Source organism: Protopterus annectens, chromosome 10.part0 (assembly GCF_019279795.1).
Source record: "Protopterus annectens isolate FY-2018-M chromosome 10.part0, PAN1.0, whole genome shotgun sequence".
In the NCBI taxonomy this organism is placed as follows: Eukaryota; Metazoa; Chordata; order Ceratodontiformes; family Protopteridae; genus Protopterus; species Protopterus annectens.
Genome location: NC_056744.1, coordinates 936,803,571 through 936,829,430, shown reverse-complemented (window position 1 = coordinate 936,829,430; position 25,860 = coordinate 936,803,571). Strand labels below are relative to the sequence as shown.

Below are 25,860 nucleotides of genomic sequence, written 5' to 3'. Positions count from 1 at the left end.
GATACAGACTCTAAATCTCAGAGCAATTCAGACAATGTTCCTGTTTCAGAACGTGTCTTGACTCCCACTACCATTTCTGATGGTGTTCCTGATGCCCCTAAGGTTGAACATTCAGCAGAGACAATCCTAGTTGCTAAACCTAATTCCAATTTCTATGCCACACAATTTGGTCATATTTCCAGACCCAGTGTGAAATACATAGCAACCTGGATGTAGTTGTATATACTGTATGTATCTAGTTCTGTATAATTGCAAGATGAAAATTATTTTGGATCAATTGCATGTCAGTCCATGTTGTCAATATTGCCATGACTCATTTCTCAAAGAGGAAGGATATAGAATAACATGTGTATATAAAGTGCATATAAATAGAAGCACGTGCTAGCTTCAGTGCCATTTTGTGAGTCAGCCAGTGTGTGAACATCTATGTATGAGACAGCTAGTTTGTATATAAGTTAACATTATTTACCTTCATGTTTAATGTGTTTATACATAATAAAGCTGCTTGAACAGAACCCACAATGTTCGTCTACTTCATCCTGACTAGACGAGCGACACTACCCTTGTGGCCCATTTTAAGCCTAGCCAGTTTCCCTTGGTCAAACAGCAAGTAGCTCTTGTCTGTGAGTTAAACACCTTAACCATAATGGCAACGCTCAACTGTGTGTAGTAATAGAGGTGATAAAGGAGAACAAAAACTATAGGTGAATACACCTAAATAATCAGACTAGAAATAATGTCCATGGATACCTGATTTTAAGGTAGGGTATTTGCTGCAGAGCTGCAATGAAAAAGTCCCAGAAATAGCTGGCAGTCTTACGGAGGATTGTGACAATGTCAATATATAACCATTCTTGACCCAAGTCTGACATAAAGCTGCCTGCAGCATTTCCTGATATTGATTGTTGTATTCGAATCTAGAAAGATATTTGCCACATTAGAAGAACCCTGATGCACTATGTACCTCACCAAATCTAGCATACTGGGAGACTGGTTATCCAGCCAATTGTAGGTGTATTAAGAAAAACTGAATCTAAATTTATAGGAAGGGAGGTCACCCAGTACATGACAAGTAAGTGAATTACTTTCCCAGTAAAATGTACAGTTTAAATGGAGATTAACATGCAATAATGATAGAGATTAAGAAATAAACAGTACAAAAGCAATGAACAGTAGTGAAATATTACTAATTGAAAGAAATAAAAGCATTATTATGGTAAAGATGACCATCCTTTGGGAGTGGGTGGGGTGGGGGTGGTTTCACCAGACAAGGAATCATCCTTACCTCATTTTATCCCCTAGCTTTGCAGGCAGTTTCAATGGATTAACATTCAGAACTCCACCTACAGCTGATGATGAAACAGTCATATAAGATTAAAATAACTCTAGACCTGTAGTGAAATTACCTGTTTTTTCCAAAACCAATAATTGCTGACATTGTAACATATTACAGTAAATGGCATCCATTTATTTCTTGATGTTCAGGAGGCTTTCACTGGAAGAACAACTGTGCAAGCATTGATTCAAAATACTAAATTATTTCTGTCATTTTCGCTAGTGAGTGCACATCAGATTTTTCTGTTATACTGACTCACTGTGTATTTTACCCATTAACACAGATGATTCTTAGTTATTGATCAATGCCAGATTTAAGCTGATAAAAAAAACAAACCATGTATGGTCAGTTATATCAGCAACATTATACTTTTTCTAAGCATTACAAGCATTTCACATATTCTGATTAAGTAAAATATCACTAAATGGATTAACCCATGGCTGTTTAGCAGTATAGCTTAAAATGTAGATTCCTTACAGAATTATTAGTTTTCCAACCGAAAACTACTTTTAAAACCATAACAAAAGATCCTTGGTGGTTATAACAAAATGCAAAAATGGATAATAACACATGAATCATTTTCATAAACACCGCACCATATCTTTGGTTTGCATATTGAAAATGAGAACATAAAGGATTAATACAATTGAATATATGTTATGAGGAAAATCTAACAGAATTGTATGAAACATAGTAAACTGAATTATTTCTGTCTTATGCTAGAACAACATTGAAGCCATGGTTATGTAATAGTCCATTTAGAAATATATCAGACAGTGGTGAAATTAACAAGTCTGGCTCATGAAGAAGAAATTATTTCAAAATAGTATTGTAAATAAAAAAAGAATCATAAATCTAACACATTTATACTGCAGGGCAGTGTTGTGGTGTGAAAATTACTCACAGCAGCAGCAGGTCCAGCAAACGCTAGGCTAAGAAGCATCAAAAATGGGATGATTTCTTGTGTAGGTTCAATATATGGCATGCTGAGACTCCTGTCATAGCAGCTAAATCCAGACTGTACAGGTTTGAATACATCTGTGAGTTCCAAAAAGTAAAGGCTGACAACAGAAGATGCAAGTATTGGCAGCTGAAAAAAGGAACACAGAAAGGTTATTTTTGTAAACTGTTGTGTGTTGATAAATTGCATAATGCTTATGAGTTACCATAATTAAGTTCAGTAGGTGAACTTCGGATCTATATTAATTCTGCGAAAGACGTATTCATCGAATACATCTTCCGTGAACAACCACCGAAAATCACTTCAGCGAACTGTGGAATTTTCCCACTGTTTCCAAACACTTGCCCACCAACCATCTGGAACACAGAATGGACTAAATCAAAGCCACCCAAGCGGGGAGCTTTGCTCCCACCCTCCCCAATGTGGGAGGCTTTGCTCTCCCACCCCCCACCCCCAATGTGGGAGGCTTTGCTCTCCCACCCCCTTAACTATATATATAACAACACTGACATTGCACTAAACTGGGGAAAAGGTTAGATGATCACCAAGAGTTTGCAAACCTTGGGAAAAGTTCCATGGTTCACGGAAGTGATTTTCAGCGGTTGTTGACGTATTCGATGAATACGTCTTTCACGGAATTAATATAGACCCTGAATTTCACTGTTTAACTAATATGAAATAGTACAATAAAGCAATAGACCTGAGTCTTTTTTTTTTTTTTTTATTTTTACAAATGCAAGTTATGGATAAAGAAACTGGATAGAAATATGTAGCAATACTGCACACTTGTCTTTATGCATCAGTAGTTTTAATGATTGCAAAAATCTAATCTACAAGCATTATAATAATAGTAAGCAGAGATAAAGATCTTTTAATAAAGTAAGTTATCTGTCAGACATTAGCATGCTATAGTTAGTAGCATCATACAAGCTTGGGATAACACAATTAATCTGCTATACCATTTATTCCAGAAGAAGAGGTTATATAGTCCAAATGATCAACAAAGATTTTGCACAACTAGCATTGCTAAACTGCAGTTTATTTGTTGGGTTATGATCATATTTTAAAGCCTAAGAGTTTGTTTTGGTTATATCATAGGAATCATGCCACTCTATTGACAGTCATTTCTTTCTTGAAACACCTTTCAGTGAACCTCAGACAAATTGTTTGCAGATGGCAAGCCTTCCTGCAGCACACCCGATGTAGTGAGCAAGTCCCCAAAACCCACTGAACTTATATATACCAACTCCAAGGTCACATAAGGTGTTTTGGCACATTGTTTTTGAAATATTATCAAATAAATTATGGTTAATAGACTGATTACATCCCATAACTTATATGTGTTGGTATAGTTACATCCAGTTCCATTTCTGTTAAATGATGGTCCCCTCATGGACACCTGCAATTGTCTTTATTTTTCTTTCTTTCATTCTTTCTCTCTTCCCATAATTCCCTTTATTTTTTGCACTCTTTCTTTCCTTTTTGTTGTAAGGATGCTTCTACAGAAAAAAATGACTGCTATCCAGTCACCAGTTTTGCCGAAAGCTGCAGTAAGCACTTCATGGATTTGTTTGATGAGATGTATCTATGTGGGCAGTTATTTTCATATACATGTCAAAATGAATCATAGATGCACAATTGAATTGTTTCATATCTTTAATGGTACTCCGGCCAAATCTGAAAATTTAATTCTGAATCAAAATAGCATTGGCATTTCCTTCTCTTATGTCAGAAATGAGAAACATGTTCACTATTTGGACATCATGTGGTCTATAGAGAACAATGAAGTCAGGTCAGGCATGTATAGAGAATAAAGAAAGTGAAATTGATACTACACAAATGCAGGGTATAGTCTGCAGTGAGCATTAAAATGAATGCATAGGGTTCAATATCAAAGAATATAAGGTATAACAGAAAAATATGTTATGATTCATTTACCTATACAAGAAGCAGAAGCAGAACAATTGATTTGGCAATGCAGATATGAAATACTATTAGCATTAATGAGGTGAAATAGGTACCTTATTTTCTCACATGGATACCTGCAGCAGTTGCATAATCCATGTCACTGGCTAGAGACTGAATATTCTGGCAGGTCAGGCAGTGCATTTTTCAGACTACCATGTTGAAAACTGACAAGTAACTAGACTGGTACTGCACAGATGTTTGATAAACTATGTGCTCTGTACAGGGAAAGAGACCACCACAGCACCAGTGAAGACCCAGCTTTGGTACCACACAGATGTTTGATAAACTATGTGCTCTGTACAGTGATGGAGATGGCCACAACATCAGTGGTGACCCAGCTGTGGTACCATACAGACGTTTGATAAACTATGTGCTCTGTACAGTGATGGAGATGGCCATAGCACCAGTGGTGACCCAGCTGTGGTACCATACAGACGTTTGATAAACTATGTGTTCTGTACAGTGATGGAGATGGCCATAGCACCAGTGGTGACCCAGCTGTGGTACCATACAGATGTTTGATAAACTATGTGCTCTGTACAGTGATGGAGATGGCCATAGCACCAGTGGTGACCCAGCTGTGGTACCATACAGACGTTTGATAAACTATGTGCTCTGTACAGTGATGGAGATGGCCACAACATCAGTGGTGACCCAGCTGTGGTACCATACAGACGTTTGATAAACTATGTGCTCTGTACAGTGATGGAGATGGCCACAACATCAGTGGTAACCCAGCTGTGGTACCATACAGACGTTTGATAAACTATGTGCTCTGTACAGTGATGGAGATGGCCATAGCACCAGTGGTGACCCAGCTGTGGTACCATACAGACGTTTGATAATCTATGTGCTCTGTGCAGTGATGGAGATGGCCATAGCACCAGTGGTGACCCAGCTGTGGTACCATACAGACGTTTGATAAACTATGTGCTCTGTACAGTGATGGAGATGGCCATAGCACCAGTGGTGACCCAGCTGTGGTACCATACAGACGTTTGATAAACTATGTGCTCTGTACAGTGATGGAGATGGTCATAGCACCAGTGCTGACCCAGCTGTGGTACCATACAGACATTTGATAAACTATGTGCTCTGTACAGTGATGGAGATGGCCATAGCACCAGTGGTGACCCAGCTGTGGTACCATACAGATGTTTGATAAACTATGTGCTCTGTACAGTGATGGAAATGGCCATAGCACCAGTGGTGACCCAGCTGTGGTACCATACAGACGTTTGATAAACTATGTGCTCTGTACAGTGATGGAGATGACCAACACCAGTGGTGACCCAGCTGTGGTACCATACAGACGTTTGATAAACTATGTGCTCTGTACAGTGATGGAGACAGCGACAACACCAGTGCTGACCCAGCTGTGGTACCATGCAGACGTTTGATAAACTATGTGCTCTGTACAGTGATGGAGATGGCCATAGCACCAGTGGTGACCCAGCTGTGGTACCATACAGACGTTTGATAAACTATGTGCTCTGTACAGTGATGGAGATGGCCATAGCACCAGTGGTGACCCAGCTGTGGTACCATACAGACGTTTGATAAACTATGTGCTCTGTACAGTGATGAAGATGGCCATAGCACCAGTGGTGACCCAGCTGTGGTACCATACGGGCGTTTGATAAACTATGTGCTCTGTACAGTGATGGAGACAGCAACAACACCAGTGGTGACCCAGCTGTGGTACCATACAGACGTTTGATAAACTATGTGCTCTGTACAGTGATGGAGACAGCGACAACACCAGTGCTGACCCAGCTGTGGTACCATGCAGACGTTTGATAAACTATGTGCTCCGTACAGTGATGGAAATGGCCATAGCACCAGTGGTGACCCAGCTGTGGTACCATACAGACGTTTGATAAACTATGTGCTCTGTACAGTGATGGAGACAGCGACAACACCAGTGCTGACCCAGCTGTGGTACCATGCAGACGTTTGATAAACTATGTGCTCTGTACAGTGATGGAAATGGCCATAGCACCAGTGGTGACCCAGCTGTGGTACCATACAGACGTTTGATAAACTATGTGCTCTGTACAGTGATGGAGATGGCCATAGCACCAGTGGTGACCCAGCTGTGGTACCATACAGACGTTTGATAAACTATGTGCTCTGTACAGTGATGGAGATGGCCATAGCACCAGTGGTGACCTAGCTGTGGTACCATACAGACGTTTGATAAACTATGTGCTCTGTACAGTGATGGAGACAGCGACAACACCAGTGGTGACTCAGCTGTGCAGAAAATGAAAATAGTGACAACAGGCAGATTATTTGACAGCGGAACGTTTTGCAAACCTGGCAAAAATATGTCAAGCATTTCACAGATATTGGTAAGCGGAACCCTACAGGAATTCATAGAGTGCATTGTCAATCTTTCAGAATAATACAGATAAAGTCTTTGATTCAAGGACTCCCTGACACCAAAACTGACTATTTGTATTTTGTGGAGCACTTCACAGCTTGTAGCTCTCATTACTAACACATTAAAATAGTACCATTCAGCCTGAACCAGATCTGGAAGCATTTTTGCATCTTTGATACAATCATGGCATTAGTTTATTTGTCCTTGCATGATTTCAGCTGCCCTTAACTGAAGGAGTTCATTGTGCCATACTGCCCACCTCAGATTTTATGCTGTGCCTCACAGGGGGCTGCTGATAGCCCCCTAGGTGCAGTTAAAAACATTAGGCTTTTGTTTTTTTTTTACTTTTAATTTTCCTCATCTCTGGAATATATTTCCTTAGTGATAAGGGAGAATCTCTTCTTGGCCTGCATACAAAGGTGATTAAAGACATACCCTGATGACCCAGCATTTGAATGTGATGTTCAACTGTATCAATTTCTACTGTCTTGGCTCTTGACAACAGGTTCAATTTTGAGTTTCACCTTGCTTTAGATTGTTTCAGCTACATATTGTACTTATTTTACTGCCTGCCCTTTAACAAAGTTGTTTTTGTGTTTAAATTACCTGTTTAAATGTTGTAGGCTACACACTCAATTGTGATAGCCATTTCTGTGCATTTAAACTGTTTTTTTTTATTGTATCTGCTTTATTTTCTGAAATATATATATATATATATATATATATATATATATATATATATATATATACTTGTTTTCCTGCCTTTCTAAGCTAGTTTAGTCCAGTTTTAAGGTTAGTGCTAAATTCAGGGCTGTGTTACACATTTCTTTGTTTGCCCATACCTTATTTTATTGTATCTGCTTTATTTTCTGAAAAAAGCAAAACAAAAAAAATACATGTTTTCCCGCCTTTCTGAGCTAGTTTAGTCCAGTTTTCAGGTTAGTGCTGAATTCAGGGCTGTGTTACAAGTTTCTGTGTTTGCCCATACCTTACTTGGATAGAAGGAAGCTTCTCTGTTCACTGTGAGAGAGGGAGCTTTGAGCAGCCTATCTGTCCCTAGAGGAGTGGTTTCAGCCCAGAAAGTAGTAGTATATTGGACATTTTGGGTTAATTTTCAATCTCTTTAATTTCCCTGCTATACAACCTGCATTTATTTGCAAGGTTTTTGTGCTAGTACACAGCTCAGCAAGCTCCTGCCTAGTGCCCTGCAGAGTTCTACAGCAGCAGAGAGACAAAAGAGAGACTTTAGAATAATTAAGTATCATTTTTCTGCATTTTCTTGCTGCCTTTAGCTAATTCCACCTAAAATGCAGATTTTCTAGAGTTTCTGTGATTTAAAAAGCTTGTTTCAGCTAAATATTGTACTTATTTTACTGCATGCACATTAACAAAGTATTTTTTTCTGTTTAAATTACCTGTTTAACTCTTGTAGGCTACACACTCAAGTGTGATAGCCATTTCTGTGCATTTAAGGTGTTTTTTTTTATTGTATCTGCTTTATTTTCTGAAAAAAAATATATATATACTTGTTTTCCTGCGTTTCTAAGTTAGTTTAGTCCAGTTTTCAGGTTAGTGCTAAATTCAGGGCTGTGTTACAAGTTTCTGTGTTTGCTCATACCTTACTTGGATAGAAGGAAGTTTCTCTGTTCACTGTGAAAAAGGGAGCTTTGAGCAGCCAATCTGTTCCTGGAGGAGTGGTTTCAGTCCAGAAATTAGTAATTTATTGGCCATTTTGGGCTAATTTCTATCTCTTTCATTTCCCTGCTATAAAACCCGCATTTGCAAGGTTGTTGTGTTAGTATACATCTCAGCAAGCTCCTGCCTGGTGCCCTGCAGAGTTCTATAGCAGCAGACAGACAAAAGAGAGACTTTGGAGTGATTAAGTATCATATTTCTACATTTTGTTGCTGCCTTTCGCTAATTCCATCTAAAACACCAATTTTCTAGAGTTTCTGTGATTTAAAAAGCTTGTTTCAGCTACATATTGTATTTATCTTACTGCCTGCACTTTAACAAAGTCGTTTTTGTGTTTAAATTACCTGTTTAACTGTTGTAGGCTATGCACTCAAGTGTGATAGCCATTTCTGTGCATTTAAAGTGTTTTTTTGATTGTATCTGCTTTATTTTCTGAAAAAAAACAAAAAAAAATACTTGTTTTCTCAGCTTTCTAAGCTAGTTTAGTCCAGTTTTCAGGTTAGTGCTGAATTCAGAGCTGTGTTACAAATTTCTGTATTTGCCCATACTTTACTTGGATAGAAGGAAGTTTCTCTGTTCACTGTGAGAGAGGGAGCTTTGAGCAGCCTATCTGTCCTTGGAGGAGTGGTTTCAGCCCAGAAATTAGTAGTTTTTTGGCCATTTTGGGCTAATTTCTATCTCTTTCATTTTCGTGCTATAAAACCCACATTTGCAAGGTTTTTGTGCTAGTATACAGCTCAGCAAGCTCCTGCCTGGTGCCCTGCAAGGTTCTACAGCAGCAGAGGGACAAAAGAGAGACTTTGGAGTGATTAAGTATAATTTTTTCTGCATTTTCTTGCTGCCTTTAGCTAATGCCTCCTAAAACGCTGATTTCCTAGAGTTTCTGTGATTTAAAAAGCTTGTTTCAGCTACATATTGTACTTATTTTACTGCCTGCACTTTAACAAAGTCGTTTTTGTGTTTAAATTACCTTTCTAACTGTTGTAAGCTACACACTCAAGTGTGATAGCTATTTCTGTGCATTTAAAGTGTTTTTTGATTGTATCTGCTTTATGTTTTGAAAAAAAAAAAAAAAAAAAAATATACTTGTCTTTCCACCTTTCTAAGCTAGTTTAGTTCAGTTTTCAGGTTAGTGCTGAATTCAGGGCTGTATTACAAGTTTCTGTGTTTGTCCATACCTTACTTGGATAGAAGGAAATTTCTCTATTTACTGTGAGAGAGGGAGCTTTGAGCAGCCTATCTGTCCCTGTTAGCTGCCTGTCGGGTGCCAGGATCTGCCACATAACCCAAGCACTCAGGTCACTCCAGAACAAGTACAAATATGACTCTGTCATTGTCCATGTCGGTGTAAATGTCCTGAGCCATACCTCTTGGACTACATGAAAAGATACATGGAGGAGCACTCTGATCATGTAGCCCTGGCCGGTATGACCCTGACCCTGAGTAGCATCCTGCCCTCACCAAGAATGATACCACGGTATATAGAAAAAATTATCAATTTCAACAATTGGCTAAGCTTCTGGTGTCTGTCAGCCTGGGATGACATGCTTAACAAGCTACACTGCTTTGCTAGAAATGGCTTTCACCTGTCACCCTTAGGCTTTCGAATACTGGCCAAGGCTCTTGCCACCCCCATAGTGCCTTTTTTAGGCATGGCTCAAAAGAAAAAGCCACTGCTGTAACTAGCACAAGTAACAGAAAATTGAGGGTAATGCTGCTTAATGCCAAAAGTCTAAACCACAAAATGCATGCACTCGAGGCACTCCTCAGTATAGAGAAAATCGATATATATGCAATAACAGAAACCTGGTTTAAGGCTCCAGAGAGCACCCCAGCACTACCAGGCTACAACTCATACCATACATTTTGGCCACAAAACCTGGACCACAATACAAAATGTGGGGGAGTATCCATATTCATCAAGGATACCCACACCTCCAGGTTAGAGGCACAGCACGATGCTTCAGATATCATCCACGTGCAACTAACAATGGGCAAAACTGCTATTCAAATTATAGCTTGCTACATATCACCCACCATGTCCCAGGACCCCCACTCCGCATTCCTGGAAACACTGGGAAACATAAAGGTTCTACCAAACACACTGATATTGGGTGATTTCAATTACCCAAACATTAACTGGGAGAACTACTCAAGTACAAACTCCCTTGCCCAACATTTCCTAGAATTTATAAACTCAAATGCCCTGGATCAACTAGTCAACACCCCCACCAGAGGTGACAACATATTGGACCTGGTCATCACCCACATGGGTGACCGGTGTTCCACACCGGAGGTCAACCCCTCACTGGTTAGATCTGACCATAAACTAATCACTCTGGATATCCACATTCCGCCACCCCCCCCCACCCCCGGTCAAAGAAACCACTGTGAAAAACCTTTCAAAAGCAAACTTCACGTTACTTAAGACCGAGGTGGGAAGTTTCAAAGCCCCCATGCTAAAGGATAATGCTGTCCAAGCTGCAAAATCCTTTACTAATGCACTTTATGGGCACCTACAAGAATGCATGGATCATGCTATCCCAAACTAAACCAAGACTCACTCCTTCAGGAAAAGGAAAACAGGCTGGTGGACCCCTGCCATAAACAAGCTATACAATAGAAGGAGGAAACTAGTACAGAAAAGAGTAAAATCCCAAGAAGAGAAGACATTCCTGATAAGTATCAGCAAGAAACTACGTTCCCTCATAAAATCATCCAAGGCTAGCTTCGAAAGAAAAATTGCCATGGACTCCAAAGATAACCACAAGGCATTCTTTAGCTATGTCAAGAATCTAAGTGGCAATTCTCAGATCTGCTCGAAGTTAGTGCAAAATGGCACAAAATACACTGAACCGACCAATATAGCCAACAACCTTGCAGACAGGTTCAGTGGAAACTTCACCCCCCTCTCACCCTCAAAAGGGCCCATAACTATACCAGAAGAATTTAGTGCCCCTGAAATCACAGACACTCTGGTTAAAACAGCCCTCTCCAAAGCCAAAAACACAGCATCAATGGAACTGGATGGTGTCCCAGGCTGCATCCTATATGAGCTCAAAGATGAACTAACCCCTCACCTAAACACACTGTTTAAACTCAGCCTCTCCACAGGCTACATGCCCACAGAGTGGCGCACAGCAATGGTTATTCCACTCCACAAAGGTGGCGCCACAACGGACTCCGGGAACTATCACCCTATAAGCCTGACTAGCTTAGTCTGCAAAGCTATGGAGCACATCATCATAGATCTCATTACAGAGACATTGGAAACCTCCAAACACTGGGCCCTCCCTAGTTCGGCTTTGTTAATAGGAGATTATGCCTGCTAAACCTGGTGGACTTCTTTGAGACAGTTACCAAGGCTATAGATGAGGGAAAGGTGGTCCACACAGCCTACCTAGACCTTGCAAAGGCCTTCGACACCATTCCCCACTCAGGTATTATAGACAAGCTCACCAGCATGAACATAAACCCCTATGTCATGAGATGGGTTGCCAACTGGCTCACGGACAGAACCCACATGGTAAGAGTTGTGGGAGCTAGGTCTGACTCTAAACCAGTTACAAGTGGCATTCCCCAGGGCTCAGTTCTAGGACCCCTCCTGTTTGGCATATACTTCTCAGAGGTACAGGCAAGCACATGAGGACTATGGCTGACCAAGTTTACAGATTACTGCAAACTAGGGGCTATAATTGACTCTCTGGCTGACACAGACATCCTCCAAAAGTGTCTCACTGAGACAGATACCTGGTGTCAAAACCATGGCCTCAAGCTAAATGCCAAAAAGTGCATAGTCATCCCCTTTGGAAAAAACAAAGCACCCACAAACTACCACATAAGTGTTAGCCTCCTAAATACAGAAGACGTAATAAGGGATCTGTGGACCCAAGTAGATAGTAACCTCTCCTTTGATAATCACATTGCCAATGTGGTTAGAAAATCCTTCTATGTGGCCCACCTAATCACAAAAGGGTTTGCATTCAGATCAAAAGAGGTCATTGGACCCCTCTACGCATCACTCAGACCCATCATAGAGTACAATGCCCCATTTGGGATGTACCTTACAAGACACCTGCAACAACTGGAAAGACCACAGAAGTTCCTCACCAAGAGGATCACTGGCCTCAAGCAGATGCCCTATGCAGCTTGACTGAAGAAACTGCAGCTGTAGTCGGCTGCATACCATCTACTCAGAGGTGATCTCTGCCTGACATACAAGGTCATGTCCAACCCAGAATTGATGGGCATGCTCCACCTAAAGAAAACCATATCCCCTCAAGCCACACGCTCTAGGGATCTAAACCTCACCACAATAATAAATAGGACATGCTGGTGGGATAGATTCCTGTCCCAGAGACTTCCCATGCTCTGGAACAAGATTCCAATCTACATTAGGCAGAGCTCCTCGCTAACTCTCTTCAAGAGAAACCTTGACGAGTGGATGGGAAACAGAAAGTTTACCCCAGGGATCACTTCAATGGCTCTGCTGGACAGATGCACAGGGAAATAATCTAAGGGGGCGGCGAAAGCCAACACATTCTGCATAGGCTTATAAATGCCTTTGGGCAGATAGCCTAGTACCTACCTATGAACCTATAAACCTTTATAAAATTTAGTAATATGAGCAACATGCTTGGCTTTGACTTGATTCATTTTTATGTAATATTTTATCACTATTTGCATTTGTTTTCTATTTGTAATCATTTTGTTTTTATTGTTTTAACCTTTGTATATATTGCATTTTATAAAGTTAAAGAATATGGTTATAAAGAAGATTCAACCGAAATACAAGTCTCTGTCTGGATTACATCATGCTGGTCTTTGATACAAAATTGCTTGTATCACAGATGATCAAGCCCTGCTCAAGAGAGTAGATGGTTGCATGCTGGTTTCTTCCTAAGCACAGGAGTGATGTCTTGCTGCTCAAATGGTATTTTTTTCTGTTTTCACCAGAATTTTGGCATCCCAGGGAAGGAGTAAAACAGGATTTTCATTGCATCTTAGGGCAGGAATTCTGAACTAATCCAAAAATAATGGGGGAACAAAGACCAAAATCAGAACAGATTTTAAATTCTAATCTTGTAACCTTCAATATTTGCTAGAATAATGGATTTTGAATTAGTGAGCATTGTCAGAAGAGTAAGAAATCTGCAACTCAAACAACTGTCATTATTTAGTAACTTCAATCCTTAATAGTTGATTCAGGTTAGTTGACAAATATGCCTGCTACATATCACTCTTTCTTCAAGTTTCATTTGTCTAATAAAATAAAGAGTGTGTTTGGAGGTAAAGTCACAAAATTTTTATTTTTATTTTTAATTATTTTACATTTATTTGCCATGCTGGTACACTGATCACAACTGTCCATTGACAAATACTACCAAGGCTCACATGACAAGGTTACAGCGGACTTAGCCATCTGAAAAATACTTTTGTAATATTTTCCCTTGTTGTTTCTGCTAGCAGCTCAAGGAACTATATATATATATATATATATATATATATATATATATATATATATATATATACACACACACACAAAAAACATTCGGCAGAAATAGAACCCGCTTTGTAGCAAGATTTAGCAGCAGCACAGTTACATAGCTGTGTGTAAAGAGCCAGTAACCTGACATCTAGCTATAATATGCATGCCTGAGTGTGTGTGTGTGTGTGTGTGTGTGTGTGTGTGTGTCTGTGATGACAAGCCACATCCCTGGCATACTGAAGTGCAGCTTGTGCAACAAGATTAGTATGAGGTTTTATTGTTGTTTTGTGATTGTTGACAATGGGGTCTGGTCAATGTGGTCTCCATTGGTGGGGATTACCAGCTTGCATATTTGGGAGTATACCAGCAGACCAGTATTGTATCTAGTTCACCACTGACTCCTGCAATGCATGGGATGCAAGTGTCCACTCTGGAGTACACACCACAGACTTGGCAACTAGATTACAAACAAAATGATACATTAGTCTAGACAAAATGTTGGTCAGACAATGTATATATTACTGCAAAAATACCTGTGAGTTAGAACCATACCATGCCTACAGTCCTCAGCAGATATCTGACTTCCCAGTATGTCTGTGTTACTATGTGCAGATGATCAGTCTGCCAGCTGCTCTGATAACACACTACCACAGGGCATGGCTATTTGTTGGACCAGTCCATCATCCATAGCCAAAGAGTAAGTAGCATCACCCATCACAGGATAGAAAGTTCCCAGCCATATAAACTGGTATTGCAGAATATAATGTTGCCTGCACATGATTTTCCTGCTTTTCTCAGCTTTAAACAGAGACAGAGGAAGACCCTACTAATATCTGCATTACCTGAGTGTAGTTAGCTTGACCCCTAATAGTGTGTTTTGGTTTGGCTTCAGTAGTGTTCCCAAATAGCCACACATCTCTAACACTTTAAACCATCTGAATAATGTGTGTTGCCGCAGCATTGCTGGCTGTTTTGGTTACTGCAGTCTTGATGGCATTTTCCCAGGAATTATCAATAGTACAATCATGTTTCCTGAGGATATCATCCACTGTGTTATGGCTGCCACCCATACGTGCAGCAAACGGAACCAAGACTTATTGTACCGTGTCATTATCAACTCTGTGTACATAGAACTAATCAGAGGCACATGGCTCCTTCCTACATTCATCATTCACAGTATGTTGGCATGTATGTCCTGATTAACCATTTAGAGGAATACTTAACATGGCTAAAACACCTTATATATAGCAAATTTAAAGTGGATATTGGCATACTTGATTGGCGATTTGTAAGTAATGTTTCAGCCTTTTATGTCCTGTGTGATTCCCATGTTGTAACATCCCTGTTACTGCAGTCTACCTGTGCAGCTAGCAATAGTCATCCAATGTTTAAGTTCTCAGAACACATAAAATACAACTTTAAATACATCAAATCATCTTCCTGCCTAACCAGAGGCTAAAGGGAGACAAACTTTTTCACATGGATGTCCATTATTATGATGATTTTCAGGCGCCATTCATTTACAGCAGTTTGTGGAAGTATGCAACATGAGTTGTCTAGCTGCATCATACATGCTATATGCCAGCAGCATGTGAAATATCCAGTTACAAGATGCTACATTTTTGGGAAATATATATTATGTATGATTGCATACTAACCAAGAGTCACACATGCTAACTGCTACTGTTCAGTGTCATAAAGATGTGTGTGTATGTGTAGTCGTTTACTATTGAAATGTTGAACGGCACTACATCGACTGTACTATAGTCGAACACAGAAGTTCGAAAATAGTAATGTCGATGACAAAAAAACAATCTAGGACTGTGTTTTAACATGGGTCGAGGTAGGGGAGATGTTTGTAGTTCTGAATAATACTGAACACCTACCTCGACCCATGTTAAAACCATTCCTAGATTGTTTTTTTGACGTCGACATTACTATTTTTGAACTTCCGTGTTCGACTATAGTACAGTCGATGTAGTGCCGTTCGACATTTCAATAGTAAACCTGTGTAGTCACATATTGTCTCTGTTAGAATTAATACCTATTTCAAGACAATCTTACTAAAAACAGACTTCTACAGCTGAATTTCACCCCAAGTGCAAAAGCACAAAAGAAGAAATGCATTCCGTTAAAACCAATGCAAGACAGTTTCCAAGAATCAGATTAAACTGCTAAAATATCTTGTTTTCCCTCACTTCTGCATCAGTGTGTTCTATACTGTAGTGTTGAATCTTCTGGAAGGTCACCTCCACTCTACACCACCCACAAGCCTTATGCTGATTACGGTGAAGCTAAATTAACACTTTTAACATATTTTACTCTAGTAGTGTAAAATTTCCCTGAAGAAAGCAAATAAACCCGTAACAATAAAATTAAATGCTGTGACTCACCCCAAGTAGTTAGAGTTCAAAAAGCTTGCCTTTGTATCCATAAACATTCTACCTCATTGATTGTTTTTGGAGGAAAACCATCTGTTTAGAGGATAGCTGCATTCCATTTAAGTACCTGACTGGTTGAGCCCACCATCTCCACATCATCTACACTTATCCTAAGCAAATATTCACACACCAAATTACCACCAATCACAAAATAATGTTCACTAACTGAACACTCATGTAATAATTAGTATGTATTTAAAGTACTACAATTCACTTCTCTCCTCTTTCTTGCACACATAACCAACTATCACACACCTCTCAACACCAGTCTTATGCCCAATACTCTGTACAGTGGTCTCAATGGTAATCACTTCCATATTTCATTCAGTATAGCCCACACCCTTGACAACCTAACTCACATCCATCTTTTCAAACAATTGTATATAAAAGTAAGCAATGCAACCCACAAATTAGTCACAAAGAACACATTTAAAACCAAGTGGCATTATATATTTGAGCTATCCCCTATCCAATCTGCAACTGTGGGGTGACATTCACCCCAACCCAGGCACAACCACAACAACCTCTCCCATAATGACCCATATAACAATTAATAATGTAACACCTCACTCTAAGTCTAATATTTATAAACATTAATCTTAGAAACATCTGCAACTATGTAACTTGAACTGCATGCTTTCATACCTCATAACAACCATGATGTCCTTGGTATAGAAATATGGCTAAAACCCGAAGTCAAAGACACTGAAATCCTCCCTCTAGGATATAATATCCTTTGAGCAGACCATATATCCAAAAAAGCAGGTGGGGTAGGTATTATATATCCAAAACATCGGAGCAAAAGCATCCCTCATTCAATAATGCAGAGATTCTTATTGCCTTACTCTAGCTAAAATTCTTATAAGACCATATGCAGCATAGCCTTATATATTTCTCCAGACAATGACATCAGCAAAGCAGAGGACATACTGTCTTGGGTATTTACCAATAAATCCCAAGAAACCATCATCCCTGGGGGATCTGAATATAGACTGGGCCCAAACTGTGTCTCATACCACCACTACTAGTATTAAGCTGTACGGGTACTCTCAGCTCATCAATACATCAACAAGATATAACACATCCTCCTCTAGGGCCTCTACTCTGGACTGGATTCTCTACTAAACCCAATGACATCTATCTGACAACCTAAGTGACCATCTGCCCAGTTTTGTGAACAGACTTGAATGCAATCCAGAAAAACATTATGCATACAAGAATGTGCGTAATTTATCCAATTTTAATACTGACAGTTTTATCTCCACTCTCAAGTAATACAATTGCAATGTGTTAAAAAATGTTCCTTTAGGTGAAGCCACCCTCTAATTTAATGAAACCTTTACCAATATACTGAACGAGCATGTTCCATCAGGAAAAAAGCATTAAACATAATCCAGCAACATGGCTATATAAAAACAATAGACAGCCAATGGTGTTTAGAGACAGGGCCCGGAAAGCATGGCACACCAACAAATCCCAGGAAAATATGTACACTACAGACAGATAAGAAATAAAACCAAACCCAGTAAAGACTTGACAAAAAACTCTACTACTTTAACTTACAGCAGGCACACCAAAATAATCCTAAAAAATTCTGGTCATCAGTCTGAAATCAACTAAATGCAGGCCAAAGTCAACAACCTACTCCCTCTCCAGAAGATACTTCATCGACAGTTGCTAATAACTTTAACAAATACTTCCTTCAAGCTGTAGCCTCACTTATGAAAGACAACCCCACCATCAAGCCAACCCACCATCAACAAAACCCCATGGAAGCTCACTTCTCACTTATACATGTCTCTACATTCACCATAACAAAATTTCTCCTAAAACTAAAAACTACAAGCTCTACTGCAAAAAACCTTCCTCCTAAATTCCTAAAATTTGCAGCTGAAGTTCTGTCATATCCAGTCTCTATGCTAATAAACAGATACATTATAAAATTATATGTCCCAGCCATTTGGAAGAAGGCATGTATACTTCCTCTTCATAAAAAGAGGACCCTCTGCTGACTACTCCAACTTTGGACCAATTGCCATCCTGTCTCCATTATCTAAAAAAAATGTATCCATTCCCAGTATCTTACCATAAACAATTTTCTTTCCTCCACACAACACGTTTTTTGTCCAAACCATAGCACCACGACTGCCCTACTTCACTTTGCTGATAACATTAATAAAAACAGAAATACTGTAAATCTAGTATTGTTCTTATTCTCAGACCTGTCCAAAGTATTCAGCATTGTCTTTGACCATAAACTATTACTAAAACTCCTCTCCTTAGGTCTCTCCCACTCCTCCCTTTCCTGGTTTAGCAGCTACCTAACAGATAGATTCCAAGTAGTCAAATGGCAGCAGGAATACTCTACGCTTCATTTCTACCCATTACTGCAGGAGTGCTATAAGGTTCCGTACTTGGACCTCTTTTGTTTAACATATTTGTAAGTGATCTACACACTGCTTTCAAGCATGCCACTTTTGTACAATATGCAGATGGCTCTACATTCTTCTGCAAAGCCTCTAACCTATGTAAACATCAAGAAATTACTCAAGAATCCTTTACATCCATAGAATCCTAGCTAGATAATTCATAACACCTACTTAACCCGCCAGAAATGAAATTACTGCTTTTGACTCCAAAAGCATTCTTCCAAAACAAAACTCTTGTCAAATTCACCTCATTAAATAACACCTTGACTGACCAGGTCCCTAACACCAAACTCTTAGGAGTCACAGTTGGTGACAACTTGAAATTTGCCTACACTTGGAAACTCTTATTAAAAAAACACCAAGAGGTTGGCCTCTTGTATAGAACAAAACCATCCAGAACTAGGGAATCCATAGCTAAAGTCTACCTCTGACCTACCCTACTGTATACTAACCTACAAATGTCTACAAAAACAATGCTAAAACAATGTTACAATAAAATAACTCATTTTGCTGCAAATCACCCCTTTAGAACTCATCACTGTTCTTCCCTTAAACAACTTAATTGCACTGAGCTCTCACATCACCTCCACTATAGTCAGCTACTACTACCTCATACTCTTGATATACTACCCTGATAAGGCACTTAAAGACACGCTTCAACATACCAGCCTACCAAAGCTCTTTGCTCTAAAGACAAACTCCTCCTCTCTATCACTAAAGCACAGAATGCATTGGGAGCCTCCTTGTACTCAAACTCTGTAGCTACCCTCTGAAATGCCAACAGGCACTCAAAACACTTCTAAGAAAAGACCTCTCAACATCCTGGCTATGTAGCTGTTCATCTCCAGGATAAGTCTAACATCTCTGCTTTTTCCTCCTCTTCTGTTATAACTTTGCTCTCCTCTACTTTGCTACCAACTATCATTCTGTCTTCACCCACCCCAAGTTTTGCCTATGCCTCTCGAATTCCTTTACCACTCATTTTATTTATATCTAATAATTAAATCAACTTTTTGCTTTCCACCTTTCGTAAATAACTCAGTACTCTGTACTGTGACATTATCCTACTGCATAGTTATTTAACTATATCTGTATACAGTATAATTAGTGTAAGAAACCTTACTAATGTAGATATAGTTACTATTTTATTTATTTTGACATTATAAATATTATTTTATTTGTATTCTGCTTGCCTTTGTTGATATTGTATAACTTAAAAAGATTTTGTTTCTACTGCATATACTGGAGCTTTTCTCCACAAGTTCTATACTGAAAAGGGGCCTTTGTGCCCAGCCGGACATCCCTGGTCAACAAATGTAAAATAAATAAATACATTTCAGGCCATACCACATGAATTGCATCACTTCATACTGTTCAGTGGTAAACTCACCAGGAGGTAGCTGAGATTATCAGGAATTTCACATGTATGACCAGATCAAGTTGACTGCTGTTCACATCTGCAGTGATCTACATGACTTCTTATCAGCCATGATGAACATGTAGCAGGGTGTGCTCACTCAAGTATGATGAATTATTGTAGGCCTGAAGGTGTTGGTTGAGTCACCATATGACCCGACAACATCAATTTGTTTTTACAATCATATTTTTAGCTTGTCACATTCACCATCTGCTCACATTGACCACAGATGATACCTCCAACATTCAGAAAGGTTGGGAGAAGATCATAATACCAGTTCTGTCATCCAGAGAGGTGAGTCAGTCAGATATTTGGCTAACAGTCAGTGGGTAAGAAATTGTTCATTTCTTTGCATTTTTGATAAAAGATTTTTCATATATACACTAAGACCAAGAGTTCCCTTCTGTGATAAGCAAACAGCATAGCTTAAGTACTTTGGCCAGGATTCATAGGTTCATAGGTTGGTACTAGGCTATCAGCCGTGATCCCCGGTCGGAACGGCAAGATTTCAAACCTGTTTGAAATTATGCTCACTGATGGTGAGTTATCCTTTAAACTAATGTAAGACTTTGTGCATACATTCTGAGATGGATTGGCTTCCTTTTCAGGTCTGGATTTCTGCCTTTGAAACATTGTTTGTAGTGAAAGCCTCCAATGTTCTGCAGCTCTGATTAACATCAATCACATGTCAATGAAAAAAGATTAAATTTTATCTTGGTGGACGCTGTATTCTGTACACTTTTCTCATTTGAACATTTCAGCATCTTAATATTATGCATATAACAAATTGGAGTGGGTGGTACAGTAGGTACAATCCCTCCATCTTACAATCTCTTCAACTGTGCATTATTGTGTGGGTTGGCCAACCAATATAAATGATTTTTTCTCTAGTCATTCATTCACTTTACTTATTTTTTTTCTCATTTCTTCCAGAGTATGTGTTCAGAAACTAACCTAACTCTGACAATATCCTAACCTTTCATATTTTAAATAATAACATTTTAAATAATTCTGCAATCAATCATTTTTTTACCTGCATACATACATATTCTTTGTTCTTCTTCTCCCACATTTTTTACATTAAGTAGTGTATTCAGTGGTGTTTGCATCAGTTTGTTGAACACAGAAATTAGCTGACCCATTCTATGTTACCTAACCTTTCATGTTTTAATCAATAACATGTTTAAATAGTTCTCTAAAGAATTTCTTTTTTACCTGTACACATATTCTTGATTCTGCATTTACCATACTTTTTACATTAAGCACTGTATTCTGTGGTGTCAGTTTCTGAAATGCATCAATTTGCTGAACATAAAAATGAACTGAGTGCTGACATAAAACTCAAAGATCTGGAGAAAACCTGCAGAGATATGAGGATATAGTTTCATCTGCGTGGTCCGAAGGGATGAAATGCTGTCTGCATTCCGCATGACCTGGATTTGCTTAGTAGCCTGGACTCAGGATGAGCTGATTGAGACCGATACATATAGACAGCGACCACTTGCTTAGCTGCTCTATGAGCTTGACTTGTGGCAAGATGAGCAGCAGCAAAGGCAAGGTGTGAAAATAAGCAGCAATAGGGACGACTCTGTGAAATGATTGAGCTGTACACGTGCTGTAGCCCAGGAATAAGCACACGTAACTCCATCTCTAAAGGTTAGAGGTCTCATAAGTCCAAACATGAGGTCTAGATTCTTCACTGCTTTAAAAAATGCGGGAACAGCTTTCATAGGCAAAACTTCATAAATGAAGTACACAAAGCAATCTTTTGACTGCATACTTACAAAATTAGTAAGAATAAAACAGGAACTGTTATACTGCCTAAGAACAGATCGAAACTATCTTAAATATTAGAAGTGCCAAATGATTCTACAACATCTTTTACTTTATAGGCACATGCATCCTGTTGTTAATTTCTAATCATTCACAGATATAGGCATTTCAGGACCTGCAGAAATATTTAATTCTTTGCTTGACTTTATCAAAGATTATGTTATCTAAATTTCCAAACACCATGATTTTTGCACTAATGAAAGAAAGACACACACACACACACACACACACACACACACACACACACACACACACACACACACACACACACACACATACGCGCATGCATGTGTGCAGTACACTACACAAATTCAATATATTTTTTAAATTATTTGAACCTAGTAGAAATCTTTAAATTTATTTCATTTTCTAATACCAGATTTAACTCTATTAATTCAATCCTCTGAGTCCATTTCTAAAGACCCATATCATTAGCCTTTAGAAGTCATAGCACAGTATCGAAAGAGAAGCACTTCTTTTTTTATAAATAGAAGGCATTCTTATACTGGATCTCAGAGAGTTAGCAATGCAGGATTGTTCTATAGGCTTACCTCCATTATTAAGTAGAACATGTATGCAGCAAAGGTTTTTTAACTGCATGGAATTGTGGCATGAAGTTTTCAGGGTAGTCATTTAAGGGAGCATTCTGTCTAACTATTGTGAACTGTAGACCAATTCAATTTACAAACAATTACTAACAATATAGATCAACTCTATTGAACTTTGGCAGATGAAAGAGTCCAGATGAGATAACAGTAGCACTGTGCTTCACAAATATGTGCATTGTCTTTCAAGTAGCACAATTTCAAAAATATTTACAAGAGTAATGATTCTGGAGGCAACTCTAACAACTGGAAAAAAGCTTATAAAAGCACTAATGCTCTCCCTTATCATTTATAAGTTGGTCTAGCTGATGGTATGCTTTTTGCACCTCAAGTTACTCAAAACAGTAGACACTTTGCTGATATTTCATAACAACTGGGAAAAAAAAAATATATATATATATATATATATATATATATATATATATATATATATATAGATCTAGGACAGTTGATCAAAAGACCAACTGTCCAAATCCAACCCTACCGAACACCGTTTACCGAAACTGCTTTCACAGAAAAAGCAGTTTTGGTAAACGGAAGGTAAAACAGACACACACACACACACACACACACACACACACACACACACACACACACACACAAACAAAAAAACACACACACCATGTTTACGTAGGTGGGCTTCGCCCTCCCCTGCAATCCCCACACCCCCCTACTTTTATATTCTCACTCCGAGAATATTCCCTTATCCCCAATGTAGTCCAATCTCGCCCACTACCACTTCCCCCTGATTCCCTGTACTTTTACGAAAGTTTCGCGAAAGCACTTTTTTCACTTTCGGTGAAACAGTCTTTCGGTAGACTGTCCTAGACCCATAGATATAGATATATATATATATATATATATATATATATATATATATATATGTATATACACATATACATATGTAAGCAAAATTGCTCCCCCGCCCCGCCATTTTTCTTAAACTGGTTTAGCTGTTGGCATGTTTGTTTCCTTTATTTAATTTGGTTTCAAGGATAACTTTTATGTGTGTTTTATTTTTATTTTAAAATGCATTTGTATTCATGCAGTTTTTTTTCTTTTGTGTAGTGTATCTTCAATTTTATTTCTTTGGTCAAGCAATGTCACAGACTCTTCCTGATGCATTTGTATATATATATATATATATATATATATATATATATATATATATATATATATATATATATATTTGACTCATAGGTTACAGTGGCTGTTTTCTGTTGTTGTGATGACTGTTTTTAATTCATATTACCCATGTTACTCACTCCCTGTCTCTTCCTACATTATTTTATTTCCTGTTTATGGGGTTTTGCTTTTGTTTTCCACATTTTTTTATGCCTTTTACTGTTTCTGATCGGGTAATATTGTTAAATTTGAGTTTTCAGCACTATAGTGCACATCAGTAATTGCCTAATGCTAGTATTTGCTCCAAAAAGTCATATTATGGTTGCAATGGTATACCTTTCCAGAGAGTCGGTGGCACTGAATTTACTTAAATATTACTTAAATATTATCCAGTCTCCACATCTACTATCTGTTCTCTAATCAAAAAACTAAAACCCACAACCCCATTTGCTGATCGTCTCCCTGCTGAGTATCTGCAAAAGGCTGCAAATATCAAAGCATATCCCATTTCTATACTAATCAGTCATAGCATATCAGAAGCTACAGTCCCCTCCATCTGGAAAACTTCTCATGTCATACCACTGGTAGCTCCACTGAGCTCTCCAGTTATAGACCTATAGCTATCTTATCACCACTGGCTAAAATTATGGAAAAGTGCATCCACAAGCAGTTTCTGCACTATCTAACCCAGAACCACCTACTGTCTAAATCTCAGCCTGGCTTTAGACCACACCATAGTACCACCTCAGCCCTTCTTATCTTCTCTGATGCTATTAACTATAACAGAAACATTAACAAACTATCCTCTGCCCTTTTTTTGGATATATCAAAGGCTTTTGATATGGTTAACCACCAACTACTTATTTCCACTTTGAAAGCAATTTCCTTGGACAATCATTCTCTCCAATGGTTCCAATCATATTTCTGCGATAGACATCAAGCCGCCCTATGGTAGAACAAAGTATCCAACTTCCTTCCCAACACCCTTGGAGTTCCCCAGGCATCCATTCTGGGTCCTCTTTTGTTCTCCATTTTCATTAATGACCTCCATACAGCCATCCCAAAAGCTAATTGTATTCAATACGCAGATGACATTACTTTGATATGCTCTGCCACTTCCCAACCAGTATTGCAGACACTAACCAAGATACATTTAACATAGTCAGAAACTGGCTTTCTGAGTGTTGTCTAATTTTAAATCCAAACAAAACAAAGCTTCTAGTCTTCTCTCCCACTCAAAGGTCCTCTGTACTACTCTTCTCCATTAAATCTAATAATGGCACCACAATCTCCCCTGCCGATTGCACAAAACTTCTAGGTGTTTTGGTTGACAACAATCTTAAATTTGATAAGCATGTCAACTAAACTATCAAAACCAGTAACAAAAAATGTGGAACATTATATAGAATTAAACCATTTCTTACCCCACTTGCTAGAATTGCCATAGCCTGCTCTCACTTACTCTCTATCCTTTTTTATGCCTCCACTATACTCACCAACTTAAACAAAAGTGATCTTAATAAACTCTCTTCCTGTTATAACTGCATAGCTAGATTTGCCACTGGTATGCCTTATAGAACACATCACTGTAAAAACCTAAACTATCTTGGCTGGCTAGAGCTACCCAGCCTATTAAAGTATAACCAACTAATAATTGCTCAAAGTAATCTAAGTAATTAACCAACCAGATAATACACCTGCTCTTAAAAATATTATCTGCCCCCACTGTAACCTTAGACCACTTCGCTCATCTAATAGATTGGTAGTCCAAACCGTTAAATCCCAAAACTTTGCCAGAGACTCTCTGTTTGCCAATTCTGTCAGAAAAACATGGAACTCACTGCCTGCTGACATCACTCTAGAGACCTCCCTAACACAATTTAAGAAAAGTCTCAAGCAGTATTTTAAATCACATTGGCTATGTTCTTGCTCTAAACCTGACTAAATCTTTGGAAATACTTTTGCACTAATACTATTTAATCTGTTGTTTTAAGTGTGCTACACCATAAATTTGATAGATTGTATAACTCAAATGTCACCTGAGTCTGTAAACTTTGCTAAATGTGTATTTTTGTCATGTTTGCTGTTGTAATTATCTTTGGAGATTTTCTTCCCGGGCCTCCGCTGAAAATGTATCCAGTCGGACTATCCCAGTCAACAAATGTAAAATAAAAAT

At 38.7% G+C, this 25,860-nt stretch overlaps 1 protein-coding gene across 1 annotated transcript in view; it reads right to left on the bottom strand.

Moving 5' to 3' along the window:
• Nucleotides 1-25,860, bottom strand: part of PLPPR4 (phospholipid phosphatase related 4) — a 922,943-nt gene that overhangs the window by 419,384 nt on the left and 477,699 nt on the right. The window contains exon 2 of the mRNA XM_044085713.1: nucleotides 2,241-2,426. Coding sequence (XP_043941648.1) covers nucleotides 2,241-2,426 — 186 coding nt within the window. The remainder of the gene's footprint in view (nucleotides 1-2,240; nucleotides 2,427-25,860) is intronic.